The sequence below is a fragment of the Saccoglossus kowalevskii genome, chromosome 10 (genome assembly GCF_978046115.1).
Source record: "Saccoglossus kowalevskii chromosome 10, keSacKowa6.1, whole genome shotgun sequence".
Taxonomy (NCBI): Eukaryota; Metazoa; Hemichordata; class Enteropneusta; family Harrimaniidae; genus Saccoglossus; species Saccoglossus kowalevskii.
In genome coordinates, this window is record NC_140650.1 from 24,568,953 (window position 1) to 24,584,521 (window position 15,569).

Below are 15,569 nucleotides of genomic sequence, written 5' to 3' on the forward strand. Positions count from 1 at the left end.
ATGATTGACAATTTTACCGCTCAATTTCAACGCCAAGTACAATAATCAGATGTGTCAGCCCATCGAAAATGTAACTATGTAATCGGCTTGCGCTTGTGTTGAAGTTATACTTGCCAAAGACGTTCTTGTGTTAGCATATATCATCATATATAATATGGAATTATTGAAAACGAATATAAATATATTAAATTAAAATTGTTATCAATTTTTATTATACAGGTATATAATGAACAATTAATGTAGCAAACCATGTGTATTTTTTTTTGTCTAACAATTGTTTGTAATTTATCTTGTCGACAGATTACAACTTGCTATAACACGGATGAAATGGTGAGCAACAACACTGAAGCCCCAGATTACTCTGATGTGATGGCTATCCCACTTGGTCTTGACAGCGTGAGCAATGCCAGTGCAGCTACTAACTACAGTGATTCTGAACGACCAGGCATTGAACTATCCGCTGAGATGCTTTGCGAATTGCTTTCAGACAGACGAGAGCAAGAGCAAGTGCTATTAGATAACTTCGAAATAGACAAGAGCACTAGTATATTATTTGTCGAATCTATTGTACTTTTAACAGAGTTTCAACTATATTTGCCAAAATTAAGACACTATTTCGGACTCTTCCACGAGCATTTTCAAGGATGCGATAACGATATATTAAGACTAGGAAACTAGTGGAAATTATTCGCAATTTTGCTATGCGCGTATGTATCAACCATTACAATTGCCATAGATAATTCATGCTGCCGCCACTCCTACGCAGTACAGGTGGCCCTCGGGCGAGATTTCAATAATATTATTGCTACACTGCCTTAGTAACAATGTTTACAGTCAGACTTTTGCACATGCCCTTGATATTTCCTTTTTAAACGGTGACTATTTTAAACAGTGTTTTTCAAATTGATAATTGGAAACGAAAGTATTCATATTTTTTGATTTAATTTTATAGAGACCTATTGTCTCAGCTAGCTAGCGGAATTATTTTAGATCGTTCACAGCATAACAGGATATATTTTAAATAGCTATTTCTTATTGTTGTCCCATATTGTAAAATTAATTTGAAAAGTTCCGACCAGCTGTGTTAATTTTCGAATTCTGAGTCAAATCTTGTTTCATATATGTCCATAAAGACGTGGTGCAAAATCCTTTACCAAAAAGAACGTACCCTCGAAACGACATGTCAGTTACGTGGAAGCTCGTACACATTCTGCATTTTGTTGAAGCGTACATACTTTTTGTGTGATTGTATTTTGTTGCGATTGGTTACACGAACAGAAGCGACAGTACCAAGTTACGTCAAGTATATTTAATACCTTGATATTTTATGTAATTAATAATATTTTAATGTCTTTGATTGATCTATATCATCTAGAGATTCCCAAGTGTGTTATGAATTAAAGTCATTTTAACAAACGTATGTGTATCGTAGAATGATATTCAATCAGACTCCAATCAGATTCGTAATATGTAAAGTTCAATACCACATAACACAAAAAGTATACAATAAACGTATTACTTACTGGCAAACTACAATGCATGATCAAAGCAGTGAAAGTGGACGTCAAAGCCAAGAAAATTATGCCTGGTACTTCGAAAAGGTCGAGCACACGTGCTCTCCACGAGTGATACCCCACCGTAGTATATCAAATTAAGTTATAACCAAGTGGTAGTGTGTATGCAATTATAGTGCAACATGCATGTGATAGGGGGACATCCTGGCGCCATTAGCTCACTGTTATAAACTAGCTGCAATATATGACATATACTCAAGTTCTGTTCAAGTTTGAGAGATACGCAGATAGGTAGAAATTATGTAATACGCGATCGATAAAAGAATTATAGTCACTGACTTGAAATCAAACGGCCAACCATCACAGTTGCAATGTATTGTCACATTAGCGAGAAAAACGTATATGGATTTTATGGACATACGCCCCAAATATGATGCCAGGTTTTTAAAAGAAATAGTTAGTAAATCTGTTCCATATCTGTTCCAAGTTATGCAATAACGACATAGTATTTGCCAGTTCATGGATATATTTGAATGCGATACACAGGAGGTTGTACTCGTTGGCATCATGCCTTTTCAGAAAATATCCATCATATTACAACGTAATACCCCCCGTATAATCCACGTATTCAGTCCCAAGCAGATAGGTACAATCAATCCTGAAAATAACTCACTGTACCAATCAACACATGCATTAGTATGGGAATATGTTCGCCTATAAAAAATCAATACAAAAAATATTTACAATATTGTCATGTTCTACTATTCCATAAATATATTTTGCCCATACGTGTATCATATGTTGTTGAGCTTCAGGTAGAGTAGTAATTGACTTATTAACACGTTGAGTACTATTTAACTAATGATGTTAAAGTTGAAAATGCTTTATATCAAGTATCATGTCACTGTGACAAATGTTCTATAGTGCTGCACTTATTTTTGACATTTAATAAACTGTAAATATGATCGTTCCGGAAATTAGTTAGCTTCGTGTATTTAATGTAATTTGCTAAACGTCACAGTGGAAGGTTGGTTTGAACTTCAGAATCAATTTAATAAACTGCTAAACTTCTCCTTGGAAAGTTCGTTTGCATTTCAGAAATGATTCAATAAAAAAAAAATAAAACTACAAATACAACCGTTTTAACACTTAATCAATACAATAATGTCATAGACATACATTTTTCATAATAATAATTGCTTGTAATTTTACATCAACAATAACAATCATTATTCGTATCAAAAATAGTTTTACTCGCCGGACTCACATGACATATACAACAAACAGTCCATTGTAGTAAACTGGGTGTAAAACATTGCGTAATTCATCTGGGTTGGGCCTTCAATCGTGAACATTAGACAAACCTTAGGCATGGGTTCCTCTTCATCCTGTTACAGCTGGTAAAAGAGTGTCACAAGTACAGGTGCTGATAAATATATATATATATATATATTAACGGGATTATGTATTTTAAATTTTTTAAATTTACTAAATCTACTAAAAACAAAAACAGTGTTAAAGCTAGGTTTCGGGGAAAAGTTATCAATTGAAGAAAAAATGAATTTAATAATCGTTTATATAACCCACACCCAATCCGCCCAGCAAAGCAGCAGACACAAATGTGCATAAGAATGGTTTGATATTCTGGTGAACACTGTGTATGAGACTTGAACTATAATTTACTTACAAGCCTTAAAATGACATAATATTTAGTCAACACGTAACCATGTAACATCACCGAGCAGACTATCCCATTTATTTTTGCGTGGTTCTGACATTTTATCAATAAATTTTTGTTATTAATCTTTTATGCAGCATGTGAAGGGAAAAGAAAGGGGAATTCCCTACGATATCGTACGTCATATCTATGATATAAGTCCGAAGCCATGGGAATTACTGTAAAACATGTTGAAAAGGCGACATACTATTTTAGTGAATTGTGGTAGAATGATGTAATAGCGAGATGTTGATTAAGCGAATCTTTCTTGTCTTTGTTGATCTCCTGTTTTCACAATACTTGTCTGTCGCCTACCAAAACAAATGCGCAGTTATCATCTCAATAAAAACAAACAAAAAATGTCAAGTGTAATTAGAAAGCGCCCCAGATTTTTATGTTCCGGATTACTGTATACAAATCCTCAAGCCTTGGTCATTTTGAATTTATAATAAAGTCATTAGCGACATCTCAAATTAGCGAATTAGTTCTCTAGCTAAATTTGTAAAAAGACATGCCCGCGAAAAAGACATGTTTTACAATATACAGATTATAACATGAACAGCGCCCTCTCGCAATGCAAGAGTCGATGGGCGGATGAAATATACATGTATACAGATATTTTGGCTTTCTTATTCATTAACATTTTGAATGCTACTTTTTTCTCCTCTAAGTTTAACAAATAAAATCCGTAATACTTTTATCGAGCCATTGTAAAGTATGTAAATTTTCTTCAAAATTATCGAAAAATATAGAAACAAACATAGAAATAGTCAAACTTTTATACTAACATTTTTGCCTGGCATCAAGTTATGTGTCAATTTAAATAAACAAATTGATTGAAAAGTTGATTTTTTTGATTTATTAATTGAGAAACTACCGATCTGAACATTACATACACAACAGGTGTTCATACATTGATTACTGCTTTCACAAAACAAGTTATATACATGGGATAGCGAGGTACGTTTTTTCCGAGTAGAACCGTGTAAAATTATAACCTTCATTGAAAACAGTGACGCCCCTATCATTCCCACATGCCCACATCTTAGACACCCGATCCATAGATGAAAAAAGGCAGAAGATAATCTGATATGGCCCACATTGTTGGTGTGTGTTTACGGTAAGTCGGGGTTGAATATTCGTCTTGATTAAATTACATGGTCATTCATAGCATAGAATGTCATGATGAAATTAAGGTGTGTACGACCGTCATTTAATACGACAAAATCTTGGATTTTTGTTTAAATGTATGGAGTATTTGTGAAGTTTGTGTCAATTCCATGACATTTGTGCTATTTTAGAAATATGCCGCAAAAAGGAAAAGTACGTCTCTCACCTTAAAAAGGTATAAATATAGAAAAATGCATGTAATCTTCGGTATTAACAGGACTGCAGTGGGAGGAATCACACAAACATTCGTCAGATTAATAACCAATATATCTTAACAGTGACAATGAACCGGGATACGCTGTTTGTCATAGGTCAGTCAGTATTCATGTTCATTTCACTGGAAACCATTGTACAGTAGTTGATTTCGCAACATACATTAGTTAATGAAATAATTTTAAATTTTAATTTTAAAAGAGTATAGTTATACTCGCTGCTAATATTGCGATGTTTACTCTTTATTTCAGGTATTCTGGTGATATTTCTATCGGTGGACTCAACTAACTGTGCCGCTTTTTCATGCATAACTTTGTCGTCGTTTCCTGTCTTGTCGACGGCATCGTGTTTTGCATGGCAAGAGGTGTTATCTGTACAATTGTTAACGAACCAGGTTTACTCGCACATGGTGAGTACATCGAACACTACATATTTGGCATTTACAACGTAACATTTTCGAATTCAAACTATTTTTTGTTCCAACAACTCGAAGACTGAAAAGCTCAACCAAAAGTGCAAGTGTTCTGAAGGGTATTGTGCGTAGTATTGAGTTTCGCAATTTCTGAGTATATTTCTCTCGATGCTCATGATATATTTGTTATTTCATATATTTATATACACCGGTCACGTTCACAAAAAGAGTTAATGGATAAGAGATAATCATTTGCATTACTAAATTTAATCCTTAATCGGCACATTTTTCAACTCTATCCACTATGTAATCCGTTCTAAATTACCAAACCTGTCGTATTTTGTCATGCCACTGAAAATAGTTTCCACAAATGCTCACAAAACGCAGTCGAAATTTTAACTTATGTTCATAACAATGCTGTAATAAAATGGGCACTCCCTTATTGCGTAAATTAACACCTTTCTAGCCCAAATAAAGTACGGACGATTTCACCCATTCGGTACGTTTGTTTGTTAACGTCGCCGGCCCACTTTTGATCCACTTGGTAGCATAGCACATCGAGAGAAAAAGATAAACACTGAAGGTGAAAGAGCTGTTACAAAACCAGTGTAAATAAATACAAAATATAAATAATATAATTTTACAAATATGTTACTGTGCAAAAGCGTGTTTCCAAGTCACATAATTACCAGGGATGTGTCTCACGGTTAAAGCCTTTCGAAGTTGCCACTCCCAAATACAATTAGTACGCAATCTATTCATAAGATTCTTGTAATATATATTTGTACTGTTCTCCACCATATGTTGTGAACAGGAAACTCTGTCTCACTTGGCTGATAAGACTTACACGTAGAGATACACGATTCGAGCCAAAGGAACACACACTAGTTCGCTACTGATATCGTCCAAACCGTCAGCTGAGGTCACACCTCGCTGCTTTCTTCGCTCCTTCTTCTGTTACAATATCTTACAAACTCTATCATAAAACTCTAAGTCATGGCAAAGTAAACATGCGATCAGTACACTCGCTAATTTACCAAGCTAGTGAAAATCCATAATATCGCAAAAACGTTTGCCCCGCACCCGGCATGGATCAAATATTCTTTTATGACCTTTCAATTTATTTTATATTGGGGGGTCGCACTTGAAATATGAAATGAATTATACACTGCAGCAATGTGCCATTCCAGTTTTGTGCTCTAAATTATTCGGGGAAAAACGGCAATCAACGTTAAAATTTATTTCTTTATTTCTTTATTACATCAACAAATCTGATTTATTTCTCGAATATACATATTTGAAACTATGTAATTTTGCCATGAATAGCAGGTACATTGGCGCGTACCATGTGGTTGGTCCAGAAAGCAGGCCTATTTTCATCCATTTGGTAATTTGATACGTAACATGGTGTTGACAAAGAGGGTTAAACGATTAAAATAGAAAAATACACTGAACGTAATCGAAACAGCGTATCGCTATTACGTCTCAGCTTGGCGCTAATCTGTAATGTGTGGTTTTGCTGTTAGATAAACGAGTCACAAGACCAATCTGATTTTGTACAAATCGATTATCTCAACAACAAAAAAAAAAAAAAAAAAAAAATCTCCTACGATGAGTCTCCACAGATCGGTTTTCAGTCTGGAACTTGCCAACTCATATTGTCTCAAAACGCCGGTTTTTTGTAAAACTCGTTTTGGACTATCTCAAAACGTGTCAGTTATGTCGTAAATGATCTTCTGCACATGCGTACTGTGTTGCCGGGAATTCCAACATGGCGACCACGCCACCAAAATACGTGAGCATAAAAGTTCAGAGGAAAAACGGAGGGATTGTTGTAGACTGGTACGCAATTGACGTCGGCCAGGGAGATGTGACGTTTACACAGCTATAAGGACATATTGTCCAGAGTGGCTGTCCCGCGATGCAACGATGAGAGAAATGGGATAGGAGTGGAGGTGTATGGTGGCCTAAGGATGTGATAGCTGAGAAGGAAGAAAAAACCTATTGTTGAAGAGATCGATGTGTGGGGTGTAGAGGAGTGCAAGAGATCATTTTTTTTTTTGATACTTAAGGTTGAGATCCCTAGACATGGGACACTAGACATATTTGCAGTGTTAACATGTAGGCTTCATTTCATCTGACAACACAGTTAAAGCTAACCCCAGCTGTGTAAAGAGGAGCAAGCAAGGACATTTCTGTATCATTGCAATGTTTTGTTAGTTATTGTCATAAAGTAGTGATATGTACATTCCGCCTTGACTTGTACTGAAAATGGTGTTCATGCTGTACGTTGAATGCAATGTTTCTGACTGAAGGTACTTCATCATGACTACATGTACTAGAGCTTGTCTGAAATGGTTATACCCGTGACAATAATACAGTACGAGATGTGTACATCAACATGTGCATTCTACAAATAAAGACTTGTTGTTGTTTTTTCGATACACTGTGTTCTGTGGTTCAATTCGTAATACCAGCTCCGTAGTCCTGTGGTTTTAGCAGCATTTTTTTTTGGCAGGATTTTTTTTTTCGCCCTCTCGCATTAGTTTTGGGGTCTCCAGAGGATGTCATCCATAAAATTAAATCAGTGTGGCCTAATGGTAGAACATGTATTGATCACCAATATTTCACTGTTCTTTTGTTTGCTAGGTAATGGACTACACAGAGTCAATTACATCATTGAGCGACTTGGAAAGAGGATTTATAGATGAATATATTCCAACCTCAAGTCGTCGTTGGAACGGATTGGTATGCGAAAATCTTCCCAGTTAAAATCATGATATAATATTATTGAGTTTTTACGAAGCCGTACTGTCCCATTAAATTGTCGTTAACAGTCCATATTTGCCACATACAACTGTTAGCCTCCCACTCTATCACGCTCATACATTGCATTATACTTTACAGGGGGAACTATGTGACGGTCCTGCCCTGTCCCATCACTGGGAGTTAAAACAGAGGCACATCGTTCGAGATATCAGTCTGTTCGTGGCGGTACTGGAGGCTACTCGGACGAACAGTGACTACCAAGCCGAACTAGAAGGAATAATCCGAAGTCTTGGCAAAGTAAAAGTTAAAAGTCACGAAATTGTAAGTGCCAGAATTAATATGTGATTTTTGTTTTAAATTGAATTGTTGATCAGTAGGTATATATGAGCTAAACTAGTTGCCTAATGTGGCATACTGCCACGGATTGTGTATACTTATATAGTTTTGTTGAAACGTATTTCAATTGTATGTCTGATATTGATTTTTTTTTTAAATATATTATATACTCAAATGAATAATTTTCACTTAAATTTCACTGATTTGGCATTTCAGGCATTTTCAGTGGTTTTTGAATTCACTGTTTTATCATTTAGATAATGTGTTCTATGCTAAATTTTACATAATCACTGGGTTTTAAATTTAGCGCATTCTCCAGTTAGCGAAATGAGCAAAATTAAAACCCAGTGATTAATTAACCATTTTACAGTACTGTCAACTACTGCGCATGCACCAATTTCTTTCGTACAGTGAATACTAATTAGAAGATTGTCTTCTACGTTATATACTGGTAATATCGCAAATGCAGTGTCATATAACATCAATTATTTCAATTCTTTTTTTTTAGTTGTTACATTTCGGCCTGGATATTGATCAGCCAGTTACCGTATTCACCGACATTCCAGTTGAAAGAGATGCTTTCACTATAGCGGTAGTGCATCGACTTTTGCTCTTCCTACAGAGGCTCAAGATGGAAGTTGAAATATTTGATATTCTGGTCAATGAGAGAAGTGGGTTTTCTCGTGTTGATTCTTGTTAGAACCAAAAATATATACGCGTTTAAAGGTTTGATTTCTCTACTTGCAACCGAGGTTTCGAAGCTCAAAATTTCATTATTGACGGTGCTGTTCCATTTCAACAGCTACCGGAACAAACTGAATGTAATAACCAGGAATATTTTTAGCGTGTATTAGCGTGTTTTTTTATGTAGGTGTAGGTGACAACGTTTAGAATGAAACTTAGAACAGTATTTCATGTAGGATTTAATTACACGACGTGTTTTCTAACGTTTCATTTCAAAACTAATAACGATATGGTAAATTTTCGATTGAATATACCAGGAACATTGTTTAATACCAAAAAGTTATTTAATAATCTGTTTTGTTATTGTATTCAATAATTCTAAAACTATGAAATTATTATTGACAAAATAAGTTTAAAAGCCATCGTAGAAATTTAGTGTTGCATGATGTTAGGAAAAATTACAAATATTTTCTAAACAATAAATTACAGTTTGTGTGAAAACTTCTCTTGTAATACACAACCAAGTATAATGGAAACGACACGTAGATACTAAGTATCACTAATGTAATCTCTTAATAAATGCCCATATATGGATAATTATTATCCGCCGTGTTAAAATTCGTTATAAAACTTACTGATGAGTTGTGTGTTGCGCCCTCTTTGTCACTACGGCGCTTAAAATTGAAACCGACGGTGATGGCGTTAATCGACCTGCATAATGTGGTGGTGTAATATTCAATGTGCAGTTCAACATACAACGTGATCAAATGTAACATTTATATTAAATAAGTGACTATGGTCGCGGTTGGGTTGGAGTCAGTTATTACCGTTGGTGGCAGTATGTATACAAACTTTAATATAAAATGTTAACCAAACTAACTTGATATTGTGTGCATAATTTAGTATATTGTATTTTACGAGATAAAAACATGTAATAAAATAGTTTTGTCGATCACGACTGTATGATATATAATAAACAGACATATGCATTTCATACTTTTATGGTCTAATATTTTATTTGAAATAACACAGAATGTATTAAAAAACACTGCACGGAACAATATGCCTTGTGTATGACGTTTCCATCAGTGAAAGTTGCAATCCAAGCCCTACAGTAGTGCTTTAACTAGAGAGCGTTGCGCAAATATTAACACAGTAGGTTGGTTTTTCAGATCACCCCCAATATTTACAGAAAACATACCATAATTGATATAACATGACCTCAGTATTATTACGTGGTCCCAGTACAAAGAAAGACAAATCTTGTTAAAAGGACATGGTTCCCAGTTTCATTCTATGCAATATAAATTAACTAAATTAACTGTCTGGAAATAGTTTTTTCGATCAAAATTAAAGCCTGGGAGTCGTCACCTGCGCATGCAGCTGACGTACATAGCGTGTCACTGTTTACAAACAAACGTCTACCCATGAGTCTTTGCGTTTTTAGCTCGCGTCGATGTGATCGAGGCTCAATTCCCGCGTATGCGCGGGTGAAGACCCCTATGCTTTAGTTTTCCTGGGGTGTCTAGGGTGTAGTCATTTTAACATGTTACCCTCATTTGGTACAGCACATGTTATTTAGACTTTAATGTTACACAGATTTAAACTGGAAAAAAAATACAAAAAAACGTCGAAACTAATGAATATTGACTGAGTGAGCTTTTTCGTTTTCGATTTGTAGAATCCGACAATTTTGCTCTTTGACTGTGAGACAAGAAATCTCAATCGATTGTAAGTGCAAACAAGTCTCAGTTTGTACCTAGATTACTTTATGGACAATTACTGCTTCTATCAAGAAAAAAGTGAAAATTTCCCTTCTCGCTACCTTAAGAAAGTATTCTGTTTAAATTAGATCACACACCCAAACTACGATTTAGTTGATTGTTCCGCCTGTTTGTCGTAGTATTCTTTTATTTTCTCCACCTGCCCAACTCGTTCAGCCAGTCCTTTGAGACAAGGGATGTCCAGATCATCGTATATACTTTTACTCACCATGGAAGACAAGCGTGCGTCCGTTTGTTTGAGGAATGAAAATATAACTATGTCCGCTGCAGACATCTGATAAGAAAAAACATGGTAGCGTTTAGTTGTATGATCGACTGCTCGTTACTTTCTACATTTTAGCCGTGCAAAGTATTTATCATTGCAATTCACACCCTGGCAGTGACCATTAACGTGTAATAATTTGATAAAGCGAACGTTGGTGGCGCAGTTTCGTTGAAAATATTACGGCGTGTATGTCTCGATACAGAAAACGAGAAGCTGTGGAACAGAATGGTTCGACCCCGACGAGATTATAAATCTACTGCCCCCACCCACACGATTATAAAATGAAGCGACACTCTTCCTCTCAAAATACCCCCCATAAAATTCTCATTTTTTTGACGATGATCCGATTATTCTATGCTAGTGTGGTTTTTGTAATGCTAGACATATGTTAGCACGGGCCAAAAGACGGTTTCACAACTTCTCCTTCACTGTACACACCATGAGACATATGCATTGGCTGGGTGTAGGGGAACACGACAATGAATTTAAAGAATCGACCATGCCAGACAATTGTACGACATATTCTCACAGTACCAACTTGGGCCCACACATGACACAAGAGTACGACCAATGCCCCACGCAATTATATTACTAATCACGAAAGTATAGAAGCGTTGTCATGGTAACTCACATCATTGCCAATCAGCCATTTTCCCCCACCATTGCTCTCTTTCATCATACTTTCTAATTTGGTCAGCATTTTTTTCCACACTTCTTTGGCTTTTTCAAGCACTTGTTCCTGTCAAATAAAACGCAATGAGTATTAAACAACCATGACCTAGTACGTGACCATATATCGTCAGTTTGTGTGGATCGGAGAAATATACCAAGCATGCAGGTGTAACTACATTTCGTGCCTGGATGAGCTGATTCTCCGTTTATAGCTGCAAAGTCCCGTATAATACTTGCCTTGTCACTTTCTTTTTTACGAAGCCGTACTGTCCCATTAAATTGTCGTTAACAGTCCATATTTGCCACATACAACTGTTAGCCTCCCACTCTATCACGCTCATACATTGCATTATACTTTACAGGGGGAACTATGTGACGGTCCTGCCCTGTCCCATCACTGGGAGTTAAAACAGAGGCACATCGTTCGAGATATCAGTCTGTTCGTGGCGGTACTGGAGGCTACTCGGACGAACAGTGACTACCAAGCCGAACTAGAAGGAATAATCCGAAGTCTTGGCAAAGTAAAAGTTAAAAGTCACGAAATTGTAAGTGCCAGAATTAATATGTGATTTTTGTTTTAAATTGAATTGTTGATCAGTAGGTATATATGAGCTAAACTAGTTGCCTAATGTGGCATACTGCCACGGATTGTGTATACTTATATAGTTTTGTTGAAACGTATTTCAATTGTATGTCTGATATTGAATTTTTTTTTAAATATATTATATACTCAAATGAATAATTTTCACTTAAATTTCACTGATTTGGCATTTCAGGCATTTTCAGTGGTTTTTGAATTCACTGTTTTATCATTTAGATAATGTGTTCTATGCTAAATTTTACATAATCACTGGGTTTTAAATTTAGCGCATTCTCCAGTTAGCGAAATGAGCAAAATTAAAACCCAGTGATTATATACCAAGCATGCAGGTGTAACTACATTTCGTGCCTGGATGAGCTGATTCTCCGTTTATAGCTGCAAAGTCCCGTATAATACTTGCCTTGTCACTTTCTTCCGCCAACACATATTTCACCGTGATTTCTAACAACTCTTGAAACGTGCTTAATACCATGTCAATCTTGGCTTTTTCCAGTGGTGCCTTTCCATCCAAACCTGGATAGCATAAAAACTAATAATTAGAATATGTGCATGTCGTACTGTTTACGTCATATATGTAAAACAACACGAATAATAACTTTTTTTATTGGTTGTCCGTCAGTAAAAAGATAATGTTTTTGAAAGATTCATTATATTCTCAATGACAAACAACTACAAAACCAAACACATTTATCGAGTTGAATAACAAGTTGTTTTCAATTCATCAGTAGAGGGCGCGATTGTACGAAATACATATTACCGAACTCATTGAACGATAAGAGCCATTATTTCAATATCATAATCCTCGGGGCGGACATCCGGGCATTTTCATCGCTTGGCAACCCTTGCGGTGAAAACAAAGGCCAAAAACTCGCAGAAAACGGTACTTTGGAATGGTTGTTGAGACTTCCCTGAACAGTGTAACAAGATTAGCCTTACGTGTGTAACATATATAAATTTGGTTGTTCAGGATTACTTCAAAGTTGAGTTTGTGTTGTTTTCTCGGATTTTCACCGGCTCGACCGGCGTTCCACAGCAGCGCGCACAGAACCCATAGAAATGCATGGTACGTGATGCGCGTCTTAGCAACGTGGAACGTCTTGTGACGTAGCTCCGCCCCCAAGGATACCCAAATTTACAACTGATAATATGCAAAAAATGTAATATGCCCAATTCAACAATACTGAACATTGATAATTACCCTGATAATTGAGTGCCAGTTTCAACTTTTGTATAGCTATAGATTTTTAGTGGGATTTTAGCGAAAATGACAACTGACAGTCGGTATTTGGCGGGGGACATGTCCTGATAATACCGAGATCATACCGCGATAATGACATTTTTTTTAGAAATATAGAAAAATAGAGAAATCATTCTATTCATTGTGTTAAATGTTGTGTACTAGTACTGGAATCTTAATAGCCCCTGTTTTTCAAGTTGTGTACATTGTGACTATGGGAAGTTGTGCGTGTGATCGCTGCAATCCTCCAATAAACGTCCGGGTTAGTGCGCCCTCAACAACTAGAAGAACAAATAAAGACATACAGTACCTGCTGTTGCGGCGGCGTATCTTAGAATGGCGAGACTTTGACTGATAACGACTCCATCTACTTCCAACCAAGGCAAAAATGGCATCTGACATATATTTCTTTTCTCATTTTCCAAAGCCGCTGTTGACAAAAAAAAAAGTTTTGGTTATTTGAAAAAAAAATCATGAGTAAAAAAGGGACTTATTTCCTTCACTTTAACTTATCACAGTGACTTGCATTCGTCGCGTTATTGTCTACTCGTCTAGCGAACAATGACTCAGCAATATTGTTTTACAATATGACAATACGCTGATTCTGCACAGTCATGAAACTACAAAGTACTATTGTCAGGCTGGCACAGTAAGACGCCCTCAGGCCTGATGCGTTCGTTTTTCAACGCAACACTATGCGATAATCACAATTGTATCTAGCAATGTATAATACAATTATGAAAAATATAAAATCAAATCTTCGACATTATTTATAAAATCTAGGAGACGTGATTAATGTTGCCGACAATATATTTTGCTGCCATTTTGCAATTTTTTGCAATTTATAGCGTGTTAGGGGGTTCTCTTTGAGGCACCTAGCTGTTAATAATAGGTATGTGCCTTTGAATATGGTTGAGGTATTGCATTGTCTCGCGAACAAAAACACTTTGAAAAGCAAGCGTTAGATTGTTGACGAAGGGCATCGACCAGGCGTACAGTTCGAATGACATGTTTTTATTTACTAGCACATTGTCCAGGCAACTCCATGCGCAGGATACTCATACATACATTTCTTAGGAACTAACGGCTAATATAAAAGTTCGCCCTACAAAGGCCAGAAAATACGTTCTTGAATTTGACGAAATAAATATAATGACATTTTTGTTATTAGACGACTTTGACCATCGATCTGATGGGATAATACAACATCCATCAATTTGAACTTGAACTATATTTACATTCGCGATAATGGAAAAAAAACGTGTCTTGTCAACTACTGATAAGATAAATCTGTTATTTATTCATATTTGCATATTTAAAAGCAATTTATCCAAGAACACCTGTTTACACTCGATAGTAAACTGGATCTTCCTCATTGTGTATTTTTTATTTTCAAATCAAGTTATAACTGATATCTTTTTCACATTGACGATATAAATAACTTAAGAATACCAATTATATGCAACGCCGAGAAACATCTTTGATTGCAATACATTGAAACTTGCATATCCCCGTAGTTTAACTATTCCACAGTTCCTCGTTATCATAGAGCTGACGACTTACCTGTTTTCATGGCTCCCCATTGCTCCTTATTAACTCTCTCGTCTTCGAACTCGACTCCTCCAACCACGAAGCAAAGACGGATAGCTTCTGCTCTACCTGGACCGTCAAAATACGTTAACTTTAGCTTAGTCATAGTGTGCGCTTGATAAGTGATTCAAGTTGGCTTCGAATGACAGAGTCGCTTCTCGGTGCTAGCAGAGTGTAAAGCAAGCGGAAGACTTTAACTGACTTTTGTACAAGGTTTATGTGCTGAGCATGCGCATTGTTTTTTTATTTGACAGCATGTTCTAGTGTTATTGGCTTAGAGTAAAGACTGATATAATATAATGTTATTTTATATCAGAGCTGAACCCATTGAACCAAACAGAAAACAAGCCGGTAGACTGATTGTCGATCCGCTAGGCCGCTAAAAAAACGGGTGTTGCCATGGTAATGGTAGGACATACTCAAAATAGTAATAGCCAAATTGAGGTGTTTACGCCAAGATTTATAGAAGGAGACGGATGCATTTTGCGCGTAGGTATTCAAAAATTAGGTTGTTTTGGCTGTTTCCATGGCAACGGTGGGTCAGGATTTTTTCTAGATACTAGATACGTGGTGCTATATATAATTGTTCACTTTGATTATGAGTT

The 15,569-nt window shown here is 36.1% G+C and overlaps 1 protein-coding gene across 1 annotated transcript; it reads right to left on the reverse strand.

Moving 5' to 3' along the window:
- Positions 1-10,025: 10,025 nt before the first annotated feature.
- On the reverse strand, positions 10,026-15,168 carry LOC100367059 (glutathione S-transferase 3-like). The gene is made up of 5 exons (XM_002733873.3): positions 14,938-15,168; positions 13,685-13,804; positions 12,538-12,650; positions 11,496-11,603; positions 10,026-10,873 (listed from the first exon to the last, which is right to left on the reverse strand). The coding sequence occupies exons 1-5, from the start codon at positions 15,068-15,070 to the stop codon at positions 10,682-10,684; spliced, it is 666 nt and encodes a 221-aa protein (XP_002733919.2). The 5' UTR covers positions 15,071-15,168; the 3' UTR covers positions 10,026-10,681.
- Positions 15,169-15,569: the final 401 nt, after the last annotated feature.

What these genes read in the sequence shown, in the direction of transcription:
- LOC100367059 (XM_002733873.3), bottom strand. Translation starts at nt 15,070, where the DNA reads ATGACTAAGCTAAAGTTAACGTATTTTGACGGTCCAGGTAGAGCAGAA. An exon ending in TGGCGGAAGAAAGTGACAAG is followed by an intron (nt 11,604 to 12,537) that starts GCAAGTATTATA and finishes TTTATTTGACAG; the next exon opens with GAACAAGTGCTTGAAAAAGC. An exon ending in AATGGCTGATTGGCAATGAT is followed by an intron (nt 10,874 to 11,495) that starts GTGAGTTACCAT and finishes TTTTCTTATCAG; the next exon opens with ATGTCTGCAGCGGACATAGT.